The sequence below is a fragment of the Aethalodelphis obliquidens genome, unplaced genomic scaffold, assembly GCF_003676395.1.
Source record: "Aethalodelphis obliquidens isolate GAN/ISIS:26980383/991018 unplaced genomic scaffold, ASM367639v1 scaffold6, whole genome shotgun sequence".
In the NCBI taxonomy this organism is placed as follows: Eukaryota; Metazoa; Chordata; class Mammalia; order Artiodactyla; family Delphinidae; genus Aethalodelphis; species Aethalodelphis obliquidens.
In genome coordinates, this window is record NW_020837950.1 from 5,662,329 (window position 1) to 5,679,386 (window position 17,058).

The 17,058-nt window shown below is 38.7% G+C and overlaps 1 protein-coding gene across 1 annotated transcript in view; it reads right to left on the bottom strand.

The window, feature by feature from the left end:
* Positions 1–17,058, bottom strand: part of ATP10D (ATPase phospholipid transporting 10D (putative)) — a 118,460-nt gene that overhangs the window by 72,260 nt on the left and 29,142 nt on the right. Inside the window, 2 exon segments of the mRNA XM_027103038.1 lie at positions 2,960–3,154; positions 5,397–5,722. Coding sequence (XP_026958839.1) covers positions 2,960–3,154; positions 5,397–5,686 — 485 coding nt within the window. The 5' untranslated portion in view covers positions 5,687–5,722.

Sequence of the window (17,058 nt, forward strand, 5' to 3'; positions counted from 1 at the left end):
ACTGGGCATTTCCACTCAGATGCCTGTCTTACTATCATTTACAGTTCACTCTACCTGAGATGAATTTAATGCTCCCTGTTTCTATCAGTGGTACTTTTATCCTCCAAAGCAGAAAAAAAAAAAAAATCACAAAAGTTCACCAAATTCCACTGGGTTCTTCTTCATAGTATCTCTTCTATGAATCCCCTCCTGTACTTAGCATCTACTCCCAATAGTACCCTGGACTGATTAGTAGAGGCAGATCTATACAGAAGCCATTCCCATGACCTGAGAGGACCAAGCCTCCTAAAGCACAACCTTTACCATGTTACTTCTTAACTCAAAAAATGCATTCTCTACCACTAAAGGAAAATATCTGTGATGGTTAATTTTATGAGTCAATTTCACTGGGCCACAGGATGCCCAGGTATTTGGTTCAACATTATTTCTAGGTGTGTCTGTGAGTGTTTCTGGAAGAGATTAGCATTTGAATTGGTGAACTGAGTAAAGCAGATGGCCCTCCCCAGTGTGCGTGGGCATCATCCAATCCGTTGAGGGCCTGAATAGAACAAAAAGGTGAAGGAAGGTTGAATTCACTCTCTGCCTGCCTGACTGAGCTGGGACACTGATCCGCCCTTGACACTCCTGATTCTCAGGCCTTCAGTCTCGGACTGGAATCTATACCATCGCTCTCTGGCCTTCAAACTACACTGTTGGCCTTCCTGGGACTCCAGCTTGCCGATGGAAGATAGTGGGACTCTTAAGCCTCCACAATCCCATGAGCCAATCCCTTAAAATAAATCTTATTCCTATTGATTCTGTTTCTCTGGAGAACTCTTTTACTCAATGTCTAAGCAGTATCCTGGTCATTGGAGTGTCTCCAACAGTAGGCTTCAAATTCCCTCTCTAACTTTTTATTTCTGATTACTGCCCCTTAACTTGGTTACTCCCCTCAGGCCAAGTTACCACACTCACTAACCTCAGAATATTCCATAAGCTTTCCAAACTCTGAAATGAAAACAAGTAACACCAAACCCTTACTTGTAAAGCAGTTAACATATTCAGAATTTCACAAATCTATTCCTAATGATGACTTTTTAAGAAGTAGATACATTTCTCATGAAAGGGAACTCCAGAGAATTAACATTATAAACGCTGTAATTTATTTTCACAAAAGACACCCAAATAAGGACTTAAATATATTCCTTCTTGAAAAGGGAACCCTCCTACACTGTGGGTGGGAATGTAAATTGGTGCAGCCACTATGGAAAACAGTATGGAGGTTCCTTAAGAAACTAAAGATAGCGCTACCATATGACCCAGCAATCCTACTCCTGGGTGTATATCCAGAAAAAAAACATAATTTGAAAAGATACATGCATCCCAATGTTCACAGCAGCACTATTTACAATAGTCAAGACATGGAAGCAACCTTAAGTGTCCATCGACAGATGAATGGATAAAGAAGGTAAAGTACACACACACACACACACACACACACACAGACAGGAATACTATTCAGTCATAAAAAAAGAATGAAATAATGCCATTTACAGCAACATGGATGCAACTAGAAATCATACTAAGCGAAGTAAGTCAGAAAGAGACAAATACTATATGATATCACTTATATGTGGAATCTAAAATATGACACAAATGAACTTATCTATCAAACAAACAGACTCACAGACATAGAGAACAAACTTGTGGTTGCCAAGGGGGAGGGCAGTGGGGGAGGATGGATTGGGAGTTTGAGATAAGCAGATGCAAACTATTATATATAGAATGGATAGACAATAAGGTCCTACTGTGTAGCACAGGGAACTATATTCAGTATCCTGTAATAAATCATCATGGAAAAGAATATAAAAAAGAATGTATATACATATAACTGAATCACTTTGCTGCACAGCAGAAATTAACATTGTAAATCAACTATACTTCAGTAAAATAAATTTTAAAATATATTCCTCCTCTTTGATCTAGTAATTCCATTTCTAATTATAATGCTGAAATAATCATAGATCTTCAACACTTTTGTATAAGAATACTCACTGAAACATACATTCTCAGAATTATATAAATATGGGAAATGTTAAATTACCTTAGAGTCATATTATAGACAACGCAGCTATTAAAAGTACTTTCTTGAAGGTTAAAGACATGGGAAATATTTATGGTGTAATATTAGGCTAAAAGAATTAGAATAAAATATATGTAGCACAATCCCAATTTTGTAAACCGTCCCCCATGGGTTTACCCCTACCACAATATGCACATGACTTGAAGGAATACATCCCAGCGTGATAAATAACTGTCTCCGGACACTAGCATTTTAGCATTCATAAATGTAGTCATTCATAAACAGCAGAGTTCAAAACTCACCTTAATGGACTTTATTCTTGGCTTTCTATTTCATAAATACTGGAAATACAAGTCTCCAACAGAGCAAATGTGCTTCTGAAATGCACATTTCAGAATGTGCCCTCTGTTGTTGCCACAGCAGGAAGGGTTTTATAGGCTGCTGGCTTTGTGCACAAAAAAGAACACACTTCTCCATTTCTCACAATCCCTTTCCTCCACAGGAAGCTCATCTTCTCTGTTTTCATATCCCCTGTTGTTTTTCCATATTCATTCATGTTTTTCATATCCCATCCTCTCTTAATCCCAAATTGTAACATCTAGGATTAAAAACTAACTGCTTGCTTTCCTTCTTATGGTTTGAAGTTTAATCCTTTCAATTCCACTTATGCCTAAATTACAGAAGCTCTTGCTTTATCAACTCCTGGGGTGACAATGGCTTACACATTGTTTTCCTATGATGCCTGAATTCAATTCCCTGTAGGACTTGAATAAATATTAGTTGAAAACACGCCCACCCCCCAAGTGTCCTAGTCACGCCTAAGGGGGAAAAAGTAACATTCTGCATGTTTCTAAATGATGCCTGTGTATTCCCCAGCACAGCTCCTGTTACACTTACCTACTGTAAACTTTAGTTACTAAGTTGTTGATCCGTTTGTCAAGTTTGTATTTTCGGTAATCTTCCAAGCCATCTTTAATTGCAATAATTGTAAGGACAACCACCAGAGGCAGCATCGTAATTTCCTTCTGAAAGGCTTCTACCAAAGGCACCCAGTTCAGGACAACTAGAAACAGGAAATATAAATTGGCGACTCTGCAACCCAAACACACACAAGGAGGTATTAACATATCATGTAAAAGCCTGCAGCGAAAGAGGCAAAAGACCTGACGGTGTTTCCTACAAGTTTCTATCAGCTGATTTTGGATGCTACAAAACAGAGAGAACTAGCAAAATCCAACAAATCTGAATGAACAATTTATTACCCCCCCAGACATCTGGCTTGAGCATACTTTAATAAATGTGAGATATTTATTACATATATTATAGTAAATATTGCAATGTGACAGTCTTGAGTTGTATAACACATAAATATAAAGCACAGTAGCAAGTACAATTTTCAGTTCAAAAAACTTAAGAGGAAATTCAGAGTTAATGTGTTGTAAAAACAAAAAACAAAACAACAACAAAAACCAACTCTCTAACTTTCAGAAGTTAATTTGATTGTCCAAACATAAGAGTCAAACAAGGCTCAAAATACTGGGTCAGCCAAAAAGTTCCATAACATCTTATGGAAAAACCCCAACAAACTTTTCTGGCCAGCCCAATAATTAGAAAAGCCCGAGGGTTTGCTTTTCGCTAAGATCAATGTTTCCATTTCTGCTTTTATGCTACTCAGAACCAATTTTTTAAGGAACTTCCTCTATTCCTCTATTTTACATATTCAAATATTTCCCCACTGGACCCTAAGGCAAATTCACGCGGCCTCTTTCCTTAAAAGAAAGAAACAAAATCTCAATCTTGCATGGTTCCTTGAATTTTTGTCACATACTTTTCCCATAACCAAACTTCTCAGAATAATCTACACATACCCCTCCTTCCTCACCTCTAATTCCTTTTACCCTGAAATTTTTTTCTTAGCCCTTTTTGCTATTTCTGTGGCTTCAATGATTTCCATGTGAACTACATCCAAATCTATAGGGCTAGGCCCTGAACTCTGTTCAAATTCCAGGTTCTAATTCCATCAAGGACACTAGATTGCAAGCTCCCATAGACAGAAATACCCACAGCAGTTAAAGCCATTAATTCAATAAATTCACATCTGTACTTTAACCATATCCACTCTTCCATGAATATATATGGAATGAAAAATGAGAATGAATGTACGTGGAATGAACAATAAATGCTGAGACTCTCTATACTGATATTAGCATCTCAAACTCATCATCTACAAAAACAAAATAATCTTCTAGCTGATCTTCTTTTTACCCCTGTCATTCCTTTTTCTGTTAAACCTCCTGGTCATCACATCTCAACTTGTTCACATCATCTTTTGACTCCTTTCACTTAATTCCCTACATCTAATCTATTACATAGTATCTGTAATAGATTATCCTCCTTTTTATCCCCACATTGTTCTAAGTTCAGGTCTCCATTACAACTCTCCGGGATATATGCAGCATTTTCCTAGATGTTTTCTCCTGCCTTCAATTTGCCTCTAACTGCATTAGTCACAGAGGACTACTTCCCAGGCCTCCAGCAAATCTTCTATGCTACAGCCATTCTGCTTTTACTCATATTCCCTTCCTCCATCTGAAATGTGCTTTGCAGACACCTCTGCCTTGAACATCTTAACCTTCATCATTAAGTTCACGTGCCACTTCCCTTCTATTGCTCTGGCTAGTAGTAGTATTTCTCTTTTTGAGGTTTCCATCCTAGTTGGTAGCACCTTATAACACTCATCCCATCCACTACGCCTTTTCATTGTATAAACATCTTGTTTCCCTTGCTAAGTATAAAACTGTAAGGAAAGAAGCACCATTTAGCCTTGCATTCCCTTCAATACCTAACCTGATGGGAGGGCTTCCATAAATACACATTACTCTGAATTACGTCTTTGTTTCACCTAACCTTACAGCTTACATCTGAATTTGCTTCAGAGCTCTATTTTCTCCTATTATCAAGAAGAAAAAGCTAGAATTAAAATACACCATGGTTTAATGGAAAAAACACCAACGCAAGAGTGAGAAGACTCAAGGCTATAGTCCCTCGTCTGCTTTCGGCATCACACTGGCTAAACCATTGTGCCAAACTTAGTTTCCTAATCTGTAATATGAAGGTAACAATATTGTCTCTTGTCATTAGAAAGCATCTTATTAATTATAAAGTGTTATGTGAATGTAAGAGGTCATCGTTCCACAACAGACTACCAGAATTGTCAAAGATAATGTCACAAGCCTTAGGCTTAGGTAACAACGTTATGAAAGTGAAAAATCTTATACATCAATTAGAATGACCAAGAACATTCTAAGATTATTTTCCCAAAAAATAAAAGTACCTGTGAAATTGTTCAAATAAATTTCTTGGCACAAAATTCAAAAGCGTGTACTTCGTTGTCCGTATTCTGTTATTCACGTAGGTTCCAGAAAACTTTTCGTACTCGTCCTTGAAGGGCTGGAGGTGGGGAACGACCACCCGGTGCTTTCCTGCCAGTCTGGGGGTCTGGGAGGACTTGCCCCTGAAGGCAAGTAAAGAGGAATAGCTGTATGGCCTCTCATGACCGTCCCTGTTTTCACCGCCAGTCGGCCGCTGCCAGTGGTATCTGGCCCATTGAAGAGGCTCAGTCATGTCCAAATGCGGTGAGATCCAGGTTGTGCAGGTAATCTGGCAAAACAAAGAAAAACCCACTAAAATACTTCTCATAAGCTTCCGGAAAGTCTTAAAGAATAGTCATAATAGTAAAATGAAATTTTTTTCTATATTAAATAAACGAATGACTCAATGGCTCAAGATATCAATGTCAGAGTAAAGCGAGTCACTGGAACTCCGTTTTAACCAGATCTTTATGAAATAGAGCATACACCTTCTGCCTCATGGGCTGATCACCTGAGCAACAAGAGACAGCCCCTAAAAGGCTACTCCACAACTTGAGGCAAATAATTTGGGCTTACTACGTACAAGTCTCTTAACTTATCATCAGTTTTCTCATCCATGAAATGGGACTGCCACACACGTCAAGAAATTGTTGTGAGGATTAAGGGAACAACATGGAAATCACCTAGCATAAACCCTGATACAGAGTAAGCAGTCAGTAAAAACCATTCTGTGCAGATAACAAAAATGGCCACAAATGCTTTCCATCCCTGTATGCACATCCTTTCACCCATCAAGTAGTGAAGTCTTTCTCTACCCATTGCAGCTACGCTTGCCCATGTGCCTTGCTTTCGCTAATGAAACTCTAGTAAACCGGATACAAGCAGAGGCTTGAAAAGTGCTTGCTCACGGGACTTCCTTGACTCCATTTTTCCCACGACCACATGCCTGAGTCTAGGCCAGTCTCCTAGATGATGAGTACTCCTGACCCACTTAGCAACTATTGCTCCTGTCAACATATGAACGAGGCCACTGACTGCCAACACGTGAGTGTGCCCAGAGGACACAATCTAGCACCGAGATGAGCTGTCCCAACTGAGCACAACCCCAACTGCCAACCCACCAAACTGTGAGTCAGTAGAAGTTACACCACCATGTTTTGGGGGTGGTGTGAGAGAAAACAAACCTAACTCCTATCTAATCTCTTCCTTATTTTCCTCATTTTCAAGTGCTTCTTATTTTCCAAGAAATTCAGTCGTGACTAGAACGTATGCCCATTAATTTAAAAAAGGAAAAAAAAAAGCAGCTAACATTTATTAAGAGCACACTGTAATCCAAACACTTTGCAAAGCGTTTTACGTGCCTTATCGTATCTAGTATTTACATCAACATTATGACAAAGTCATTATTTCCATTTTACGAAAGAGGAAACAGGCTTAGAGAAGTTTAGTGACGAGGTACTGAAATTCACGTGATTAATAAGTAGGTAAGGCCGACTCAAATCAAATCTTTCCAACTCAGCAGTCCGCTTTTACCTGTTAATGTGCTTCATTTCACTTTGTATCCAGAGTAGCTGGCACTTAGCAGATGCCCGAAGTTCATGCAGCAGGCTATGAGCGTTGAGCATGTCAGCAAGTGTGCAGAGGCAAGGTCTGGAGGCCTTACTTTCTATCCTTGCTTTATCAATGTCATTGCATTTAGTTGATCGTTTTAGGTTGGAGTGCACCTCTGGAGATTTTTAGTAAATCTGTGGGTGCGTCCTGATAATATGAATTGGTAACAAAACTCCCCAGATGAATCTGATTCAGGCGGTCCATGACCGCATTTGCAGAAAAACTAGGTTATGTGCTAGAAACTCCACTGGCTAGGGACACAGAGATGATTAAGACCTGGATCCTCATCTCTAGGATCTCAGGGTCTAGGTGAGGCAATAGGTACGTAAATATATAAATGCAATCCCAAGTGCAAAATAGTGTTCAAGGCACTGAAATAGCCTGGGCAAATTATTTAAGCTTGCTTCCTTCCTAAGCTTCATTTTAAGTTTATAACACGTCTATTGATTATTTTCTCTAAAGTGTTATACTAATCGGAAATTAACAGTTTCCCCCTAAGGACGTTAAAACTGTATCCAGCATTCATGGATCTGAAATCATACATCATTACCTAGCAGCATTGAAAGATTTGGTCCTATTCTAGTAATTCCAGTGAATCACTATTTTTAATAATCCATTCTAGCTAATACACTTGTTTACTCTATACTGGTCTTTAAGCAATTCCAGGGATTACAGTTATGTAGCAGCACTTTATCACTGTATTTACAGAAAATAAGTTGAATCACAATCTCACAAGAAGTCATCAGATCTTTAAAATTTATATGATCTAAAGCAAACAAACAACAGGCAGAAAGTCACTTTTAATGGGAAGAATACACTGGCCTCCAAAGGTGTGTATTTGTGCCTGGATCCACAATACATAGCGTCTACTGTTAGAGAAAATACCCATAAAGTTGGTTTTATCAGTTTTATACTAGTAATAGAAACAATACAAAAAAAGTTCTACCCCCATCAGTTTGCTGCCCTTTGGAGTTTGCTCTCTCAATTATCTGTCCAGAGAGCTAAATCAATGTAAACGGGTCAGAATAATCCTATCTTTTCAATATAATGTTTTAAAAATCTGTCTCTGAAGTAATTTGAAAAGCCTCGTTTTCACTTCGGTATAGTTGACCCTTGAACCATGTAGGGGTGAGGAGTGCCCACCTTCCTCAAAGTAGAAAATCTACCCATAACGTGTACTTGGCCATCCATTTCCACAGTTCCTTAGGCACCCGCAGATTCAACCAACTAGGATTTGGTAGTATTGTAATATTTACTACTGAAAAATACCCAAGTATAAGTGGATCCCTGAAATTCAAACCTGCATTTTTCAAGGGTCAACTGCATATAAAAATAGCTTCTTAACCTATAACTAGTAATGAGAGCTTGGAGTTATTAAAGTAGTTCATAACATATTCAGAAATCTCCCCAGAATAAGGATGTAAGATAGTGCTTTATCAATGAATCAATAAATAATGTAAAATACTTAACATAAGCACTAGGGGCTTTTCATGCATTTCCTCCCATCAGGTGACCATTATGACAAACCTCACAGTTTTTAGAAGGTTGAAATTAGTACAATTTTATATTATTTCTGGAAACTTTAAAAGAGAAGTTTTCATTTGCAATTAAATTCTTATTAAGACAGAGGAGTGTGTATCCCTCTAGGGTCCACAGTCTCACACAACAATCTAGATTCTACTTAGATTTTTAAATTTTGGAACACAATTTCTTCAGAATTCAAACTTAGAAATAATTAAACAAATACAGCATGTAGGGGGTGTTAACTTCAGGTAATTCATGGTGTATCACCTCTGGCCCGGGGATGGAGAGGCATCTGCGGACCCCTGAGATGGAGAAGTTGTTAATGTTTTCAAGGGATTGAGCAAAAAGGACCAAGTGTGGAGGTAATTAACATGTGGTAAAAATTCTTTCAAATTTCCAGCTTAGAATTTATACCATCTTAGATCGAGGAGGAACGACCAAGGATCTATAATATTTAGTCACTCTAGCTCAGTGCTTACAAAATTTGTTAACTGCCAGGCCAGTAAGAAATACATTTTATGATGCAACCTGGAACACAGACACACACATACACACATACAGCTAAAACAAAGTCGTACAGAACAATTCTTGCCCTTCCTACTTGCCATGCATGCATCTTCTATTCTACTCTATTCTCTTTCTCAGTCTCTCTTTTTTTTTTTTTTTGCAGTACGCGGGCCTCTCACTGTTGTGGCCTCTCCCGTTGCGGAGCACAGGCTCTGGACACGCAGGCCCAGCAGTCATGGCTCGAGGGCCCAGCCGCTCCGCGGCATGTGGGATCTTCCCGGACCGGGGCACGAACCCGTGTCCCCTGCATCAGCAGGCGGACTCTCAACCACTGCACTACCAGGGAAGCCCAGTCTCTCTCATTTTAACACTGGTCAAGCTGCACTGAATTGGTTTCAAGGTTCACTAATGTGTTGCTCTACATACTTTGGAGAGACACTGATTGCATGTGGAACCACATGGGTTGAAAGCATACATGGAAGTGGACAGAGCCATTTTTAGCCCCTCTGATAGTAGAGAGGCACTGAAAAACAGCAGTTGGACTAGAAGGCTCAGGGGAGGGCAACACTTTTCCCAGTAGCAAGAAGCCAGAAGTAGCCTCTTCATCCTTCCCCATCTACCCCAGCAAACTTAAAAGTATACTGATACTTAGAGAAGGCTTCATTATTAACATTTCACATAAATATTCAGAAAAAATTCTTTAAGATATGAAAGGAAAGCGGATCACAGTAAATCATACCTCATCAAGAATCAGAAAGAATCATGACATTTTAAAGCTTAGACTTTAGAGATTATTTAATCTAGAAGTCACATACCAGTAGCCCTTAAGCAAAATTCTACCCAATGATGTATTTTGTATCACGGTGTTGCCAAACACATTGTTTTACATTTTTTGAATATAGGACCAACATTTTAAAATGGAGACAAATTTATATAACATACTGATAATTAGCTTCTCTAAAAAGAAAAAAATACAGAATATTGGGCACATATTTTCACATGGTAATGAATGGTGAAGCTTTTTCATCACGGCCCCTGACCCTAACCCTGCATTTTCTGGTTCACCTATTTTAATTGAGTGAATGAGCAGTCTGATCACCACTTTTTGACAAATCAAATTCCTCCTGCTCCATAGACCCAGGTTTGAATATCGGTTGCATCACTTAATAGCTCTGTGGCCTTCGTAACTGACCTCCTAGCCTCAACTTGCTAGTGAATAAAATGCGATGCTGTTAAGAGTCATGGGGCACACTGCAGATGAACAATGTTCATTCTTTTCCCCACTCTTCTCCTTGCCTGTTTCTCAGCATAAATAAGTCAAGGTTGGAAACCCCGTAAATTGAGCTGAAGTCCGAACTTTCAACACGCTGCTTGCAAATTAAAGTTGTCCAAGTCTAAGTAAATGTTCTATTTATCTGTTGCTACTTGAGAAGTAAGCGGCATTCAGTAGGATACAAATAGAAATCCAAACAATCACAGAAGACAGCAAGACATAAACTGACCTTCAGACCACCTGATCTCATCCTCAACCGTTTGCTCTAAAATTCATTCTATGTTTGTGAACAAACTGTATTCCCCTTGTGCGGTGTTTTCCAAGCTCCCCCAACCCACTGACAAGAGTGCCCTGAGGGCGCTGTTAATCACAGTCCCCTAGGCACTTCCCCTGGAGATTCTGATTCAGAGGCTATAGAATGGGGCCCAGGAATGTGGAATTTAATAAGTACCGGGGTGACTCATCAAGGAGGTTGCAAAGTATAACCTATACCCTGCAGCTGTGCAAATGCTGCCCTCTCTTCCTAGCAGGCTCATCAGTCATATACCCACTCACCACACCAGCCTCTCTTCACCCTCTAGACTGTTTTAGCTTTACCTTAGAGTAGGGGAGATGGAGAAGGATCCACACAGGAGATACAATAGGGCATTCCCTTCTCTGCTACCCTAACAGTCCTGAGCACGGCTCAGTCACTGCTCCTGCTACAGTGGGCTGCAGGTAGCTTCATTCTTCAAAGTCAGGGGACACAGCTAAGTCCTGTCCAGACGCCACAGAGTCAAATGCTTGGCCAAAGTGAGAATGATCAACAAATGACCATCCATCACTGAATTTTATAGAAAAGTAATAGTATGGGAAATGGAAACAAAAACACCGTTTCCTCTTTCACGGCTCAGCCTGGCTTTCCTTCCGCAAAAGGAAAAGACGAAAGTTTGAGGCAACAGAAGCCATCAATTTCAGCTTGTGACTGCATCATTCTACCTTTATTGAAGGAATCTGCTCCTCCAGGCCTGAAAGAGTTTTTCAGGAAATCATTCTTTCCTTCTAGATTTGTAAGACCAATACGCGTATATTAGTGATTAAGAGCATAGACTCAGGAGCCAGACATGGACATAAATTCCTGGGACCTACACTTGCCACCTAACCTTGATCAAAGGACTGTTGTGAGGATTAAGTGAGTTAATATATGTAAAGCCCTTAGAGCAGGGTGTGAACCAGAGTAAGTGCTAAGTAAACATTAACAACTGTGGTAATAATCTGAGAAATGTTCTCCCAACTACAGTATTTATTCAGAAGTATTAACTGAGAATTGGTATGCATAGTATTGATAGTAACGACTATACCCAGTTACTCAGTTATGTTTAATTTCTTCAAGGGTATGTAACTCACACTCAACCACATGGTCACACGCAGCTTTAGCAACTTTGCTCTTCATTGAACTGGAGAACCTGCCAGGCGAGCAACTAGCTGAGCAGAGCAATACTCTCTCAACTGTTCCCAGGGGTAAATAGAGCAACCTTGTGGACAAAAGCTCCAACGAGCAACTTATTGTGAAGCATTTTTAGGATCTTTCAAGAACATCGCTCGTAATTCTAAGATTTAACCCACTCCGGGAAGAGCTGACTTGTCATGGTTTTCTGCTAATAAACCAGATGGTTCCATGCTTTATTTGACCTGATACTCTGCCACGGATTGGAACCCTGCCTTGAGAATTAACACAAAACATATATTTTTAAAATATACCAAGAAGTGCTTAAAGGTCAATCATCACTTGGAACAAGAAAGAATGTTTTAGACCTGGATATACTACTCCTGAATGAGCTTCTGTCCTTAAAGGGAGGGAGAAGACTATTTCATTCAAAAAAACAAAAAAAAACTATAGTTTACACAGGTTTTATTAGTCTCCATTCCTAACTTCGTTTTTAGTTTGACAGCAAACTACTACTATGTGAAAATTTGGATTACAACAAACTTGCTACTGGTTAGTGATGGAAAAATACCATTAAAGATTAACTACATGAAAAGGACTGCATGTTCCTAGGCTCAGCATGGCTACCTGAAGCCTAATATTATCCAGAAATGCAGTGTCCAAAGACACCTGACTCTGGACACCTTGCTTTAAGTGACATTAACATTTTATCTGGAATTTAGAAGTTAATTAATATGACCACAGATCCTAAAGATCAAGATTCTTAATACGTTTAACACTAGGAGAGAGGGATTGGATATGAGATTAACACAAACCAAAAGCTACGTACACCCAACTTGCAATACTATTTCATAGCAAGGCAACTATGCGGTAGAAGAAAACCATTTTATTGTAATAATCATTTATTACCATCATATAAATATCTGTACTAAAAATACGTAAGTATAAACTTCTTTATAATTGCCACTTATGAATATTGTTGGGAAAGCTCAATAAAATTTATCAAATGAAATAAAACTCAAAAGAACGGCTGCTGGTGGTCTGGAAGGGTTGACAGCATCCTCAACTGACAGCCAGCAAGAAAAAAGAGACCTAGGTCCTACAACCACAAGGAACTGAATTCTGCCAGCTACCTGGATAAAGTTGGAAGCGGATTCTTCCCCAGAGTTTTCAGAGGAGAACTCAGTCTGGATGACATCTTAATCTCAGCCTTTGAGAACCTGAGCAAAAAACCTAATCTCACTGTACCTGGACTTCTGACCTACAGAATTATACACTATACACTAAGCTGGAGTTGTTTTAAGCCACTAAATTTCTAATTATTTATAGAAAATTAACGCAGAGGGTCCAAAAGTAGATCCTTGTATGAATAGGAAGGTAATATATGGCATAAGTGGAATTTCAGCTCTGGGTAAATGGTAATTTGTTTAATAACTCTGGAATAAATGGTCATCCATCTTGAAAACAAGAAAGCTAAATTCCTACTTTATACATTAAAAGTAGAGCTTTTATTAAAATATTTTAATGACTTTTTTAAATTTAATAACTTAAAAACAAATCTCTAGATAGATTAGAAGCTTTTAAGTTTTTAAAAATTACAGTAAACTTACCAGAAGATTTAGAATAATATTTTATTACTGTTAGCTGGGAAAACCTTTCCTAAGCAAGAGAGAAGTTAGTAAAGACAAATAATTTAACCATTCATTTATCTATCATCTATCATATATAGTAAAAGTCATAAATAAAATCAAGAGACAAGTGCAGCTCATAATGACTGGCAAACTCTTAATATTCCTAGTATCCAAATTAGTTATACAAATTTATATGAAAAACCCAATAAAATTGGGCAAGGAATTTGAATAAGCAATTCTCAGAAGAGGAAATCCAAAGGGCCAATAAATATGAAGAGACAGCCTAGTAGTCACCAGAGGATTGCAAATTGAAGCTATCATGGAGATAACTGATTTATCCATACAATCGATAAATATGAAAACGATTAATTATAGCCAGTGCTGGTGAGGATAGGGAGACTCAAACCCCCTGGCAATGGGAGTGTAGATTGCTGCAATCTTCCTCCTCCTATCACCCACACCCCAAAATTGACAGTATCTCTCAAAATTTTAAATACATATAACAATTGACAAAGCAATTCCACTTTGGGGAGTCTTATCTATAAGTATATGAACAAGAATGTATGTTGTTGGGCTTCCCTGGTGGCGCAGTGGTTGAGAGTCCACCTGCCGATGCAGGGGACACGGGTTCGTGCCCCGGTCTGGGAAGATCCCACATACCGCGGAGCAGCTGGGCCCGTGAGCCATGGCCACTGAGCCTGCACGTCTGGAGCCTGTGCTCCGCAGCGGGAGAGGCCACAACGGTGAGAGGCCCGTGTACCGCAAAAAAATAAAAAAAAAAAAGAGTGTATGTTGTAGTTGGGGTTTTTTGGCAGTAACAATAACCTGGAAATATCATGAAAGTCAACTGGAGAACAACTGACTAAATCATAACATATCCACATTATAGGATATTATGCATATATTAAAAATAACCTTTCTCTAACCATTGACCTGGACTGATGACTATTATATATTGAAGCAAAAAAGAAAAAAAAAAAGGAAATGACAGAGAAATGTAAATGTAACAATCCAAAATTTGTAAAACCAAATGAGGAACAAACCAAAATGGCCGACCTGGGTTCAAAGAATGGTGAGAAGGAGAACTTGGACACAGTTTAAATTTCACTTCGGTTTACTACCTAATCAGTAAACAGGATCTGCAAAGATCTGGGATACACACGAGTGGGTGTAGCTCCCATCACCTGCCTAGTTCCTCAGGAAGCTATGACTATTCAGTAGTTTTGTCCACTGTGGGAAATGAGGCGCCCGCCGGGTCACAAGATCCTGGAACACAAGCCCACTGCCTTTTCAAATTCTTAGGCTGTAAGAGGGTCACATTAGCAAGAAGGGTCTACTGATTAGCAACCAAGGACTACCTTCCTTCACCACAGATTCATAGGTCTAGGTTCCATTTCTTACTGCATTGTCGAATCTACAGTTGGCCTGGCCTTGGCTTACTTCACTTGATAACAAGTGTGCATGTTAACAAGCGTGTATGATAACAAGTGTGTATGGATGTGTGTATGTTTATATACATTTGCAAGGACATGAATAAAAGTGTAGAATAATTCACATGAGGCTGTAAAAATTGGTTATCTCAAGGAGGCAATAAAAAGGGAATAAATAGAAAGAGATTGTTAACTTTTCTTTCTTTTCTTTGTTACATTGAAAGTGTATTGATTTATAATGTTTTAAAATTAAAGTGTTTGAAGGAAGAAGTTGTAACTAATTGCTATGAAACAGTCTAATGCCGCTGTTAGCATTAGGTCTGCCTGCTGCTACATGATCCAATATTTCTTTCACTCGGAGAAGTTGATAAAAACATAAAGTTCTGAAATCTACAAGCTATCAATTTTAATCATAAAATCAATTAAGTTCAAAAGTAAATATAAACCAAGAATTGCTTAGAGAATAAATGCTAACACCTCTATAATGATTATTACTGCTTATGAAATACATTTCACATATTTAAATCAAATTTCACAGCTTGGCATAGAGTTTCATTTCCATTTTTCAGAGGAAGAAACAAAAGGTCAGGGAAGGTTTTAGAACTCAAGGCACACAATTTTTTACTCCAAAAGCATGCCTTTCCAACTATACAGTCCTATTTATATATAAAATTAAAAATAATGAAATATAATCATTTTAAGCTAAATTATTTCTAACTAGGGTCTTCATTATTTTTTCTAGATGATATTAAAAACAAGTCATTCAATAAGAGTGTACCTAAAATAACATACCATACTATGTTCCTTCTTGTACACCAATGTACTTGAAAGCAGACAGTTCTCAAAAACCCTGTTTCCCTTAATGAATGTTTAATGAAGCTTGTAGCAGGGCAGATTACCAAAGGTAAATACAGGATAATGAATTCCCATGGGCCCAACTAATAGTTTAAAATTTCTGAGGTCATCACCAGCCAACAAACAACTTGGAATATATACATGATCTCACTCATCTTACAAAGAAAAACATTCTTGTGCATAGTCATTTCAAGATGCTCTGCTTGTGGCTACCAAACTCCAGCATGCATCAGAATAGCCTAGGCCACCCCCTTGTGTCTCTGATTCAGCAGGTCTGGGGTGGGGCTCAAGAATCAACATGTTTAACAAGTTTCCAGGTAGTGCCAGTGTGCTGGTCCTGGGACCCACTTGGAGAACAACTGCTTTGTGTTAAATAACCTTATTTCAAAATGTAAAGTTGTAATTAAGAGTGACCAGTTTATTAGATATCGCTCCTAGTGTGGGGAAGCCCATCACCTTTCAGAGTGTAGACTAAGTCATTATGTACCAATGACTTGACAGCTGATACAAGCAGACCCTCTCGTCTGAGGTTAGAATTAACTAAAATAATGAAGGTCTAGTTTACATAAAAAATCCCCAGAGGTTGGTGACAGGCCTTCAGGATTGATTCTTTCTGCAGATTTAATACAGTTACAATCTGTTTCAACCAACATTTCCAAAAACTTGGCAAGGTAGGACAATGGGTCCAGGTCTTGACAGGTTATCCTCTCAACCAAGATGAGAAAACACTAACACAATATCAAAGTTCTCATATGCTCCAAACCTTGGAAGAAAGAGAAGTTACCTATCAGGGTCAATAAAAAATAGAGAAATTTTATAGCTATAGGTCTCTGAGAATAAGACAGGAACTGTTTTGCAGTAGACTCAAGATATGAGAGTCTCCTTGACCTGTATGTCACAGGTAACCCTCCCTCTGAGCCCTGACAAAACTTGGGCTGGTTCGAAACTGAGTCATCTCTGACTTGTCCAACTCTCTCTTATAAGTGGCTTATTACCTCAAGGAGACCAATTCCTTATCTGACGGGTAATAACGATGGCAGCAAGATCATCTGATGTCTTTGTTGGTTTCTCTGTTGCATCATGTGTCAGGGTAACATGTTGGCTCCCTTAGTAATGACTGTCCTGCCATCTACAAAAGAAGAAAGTGTTTTTCTTCACCCCGTGTAATCTTTGAAAACGAAGATAAATATGAACCATTGTAGATGTATCTAATACAGGCTTTGGTGATTACAAGGGTCAATTTATTCAGTGGAAAAAGTGTGGCCCTTGAATAACAAAGTTATATAATCCTCAGGGTTATTCATTAGGTGGAAGGAATCAGATTTGCCAAATAAAGTCATCTTGGAGTTCTGCATGCTATTTAATATT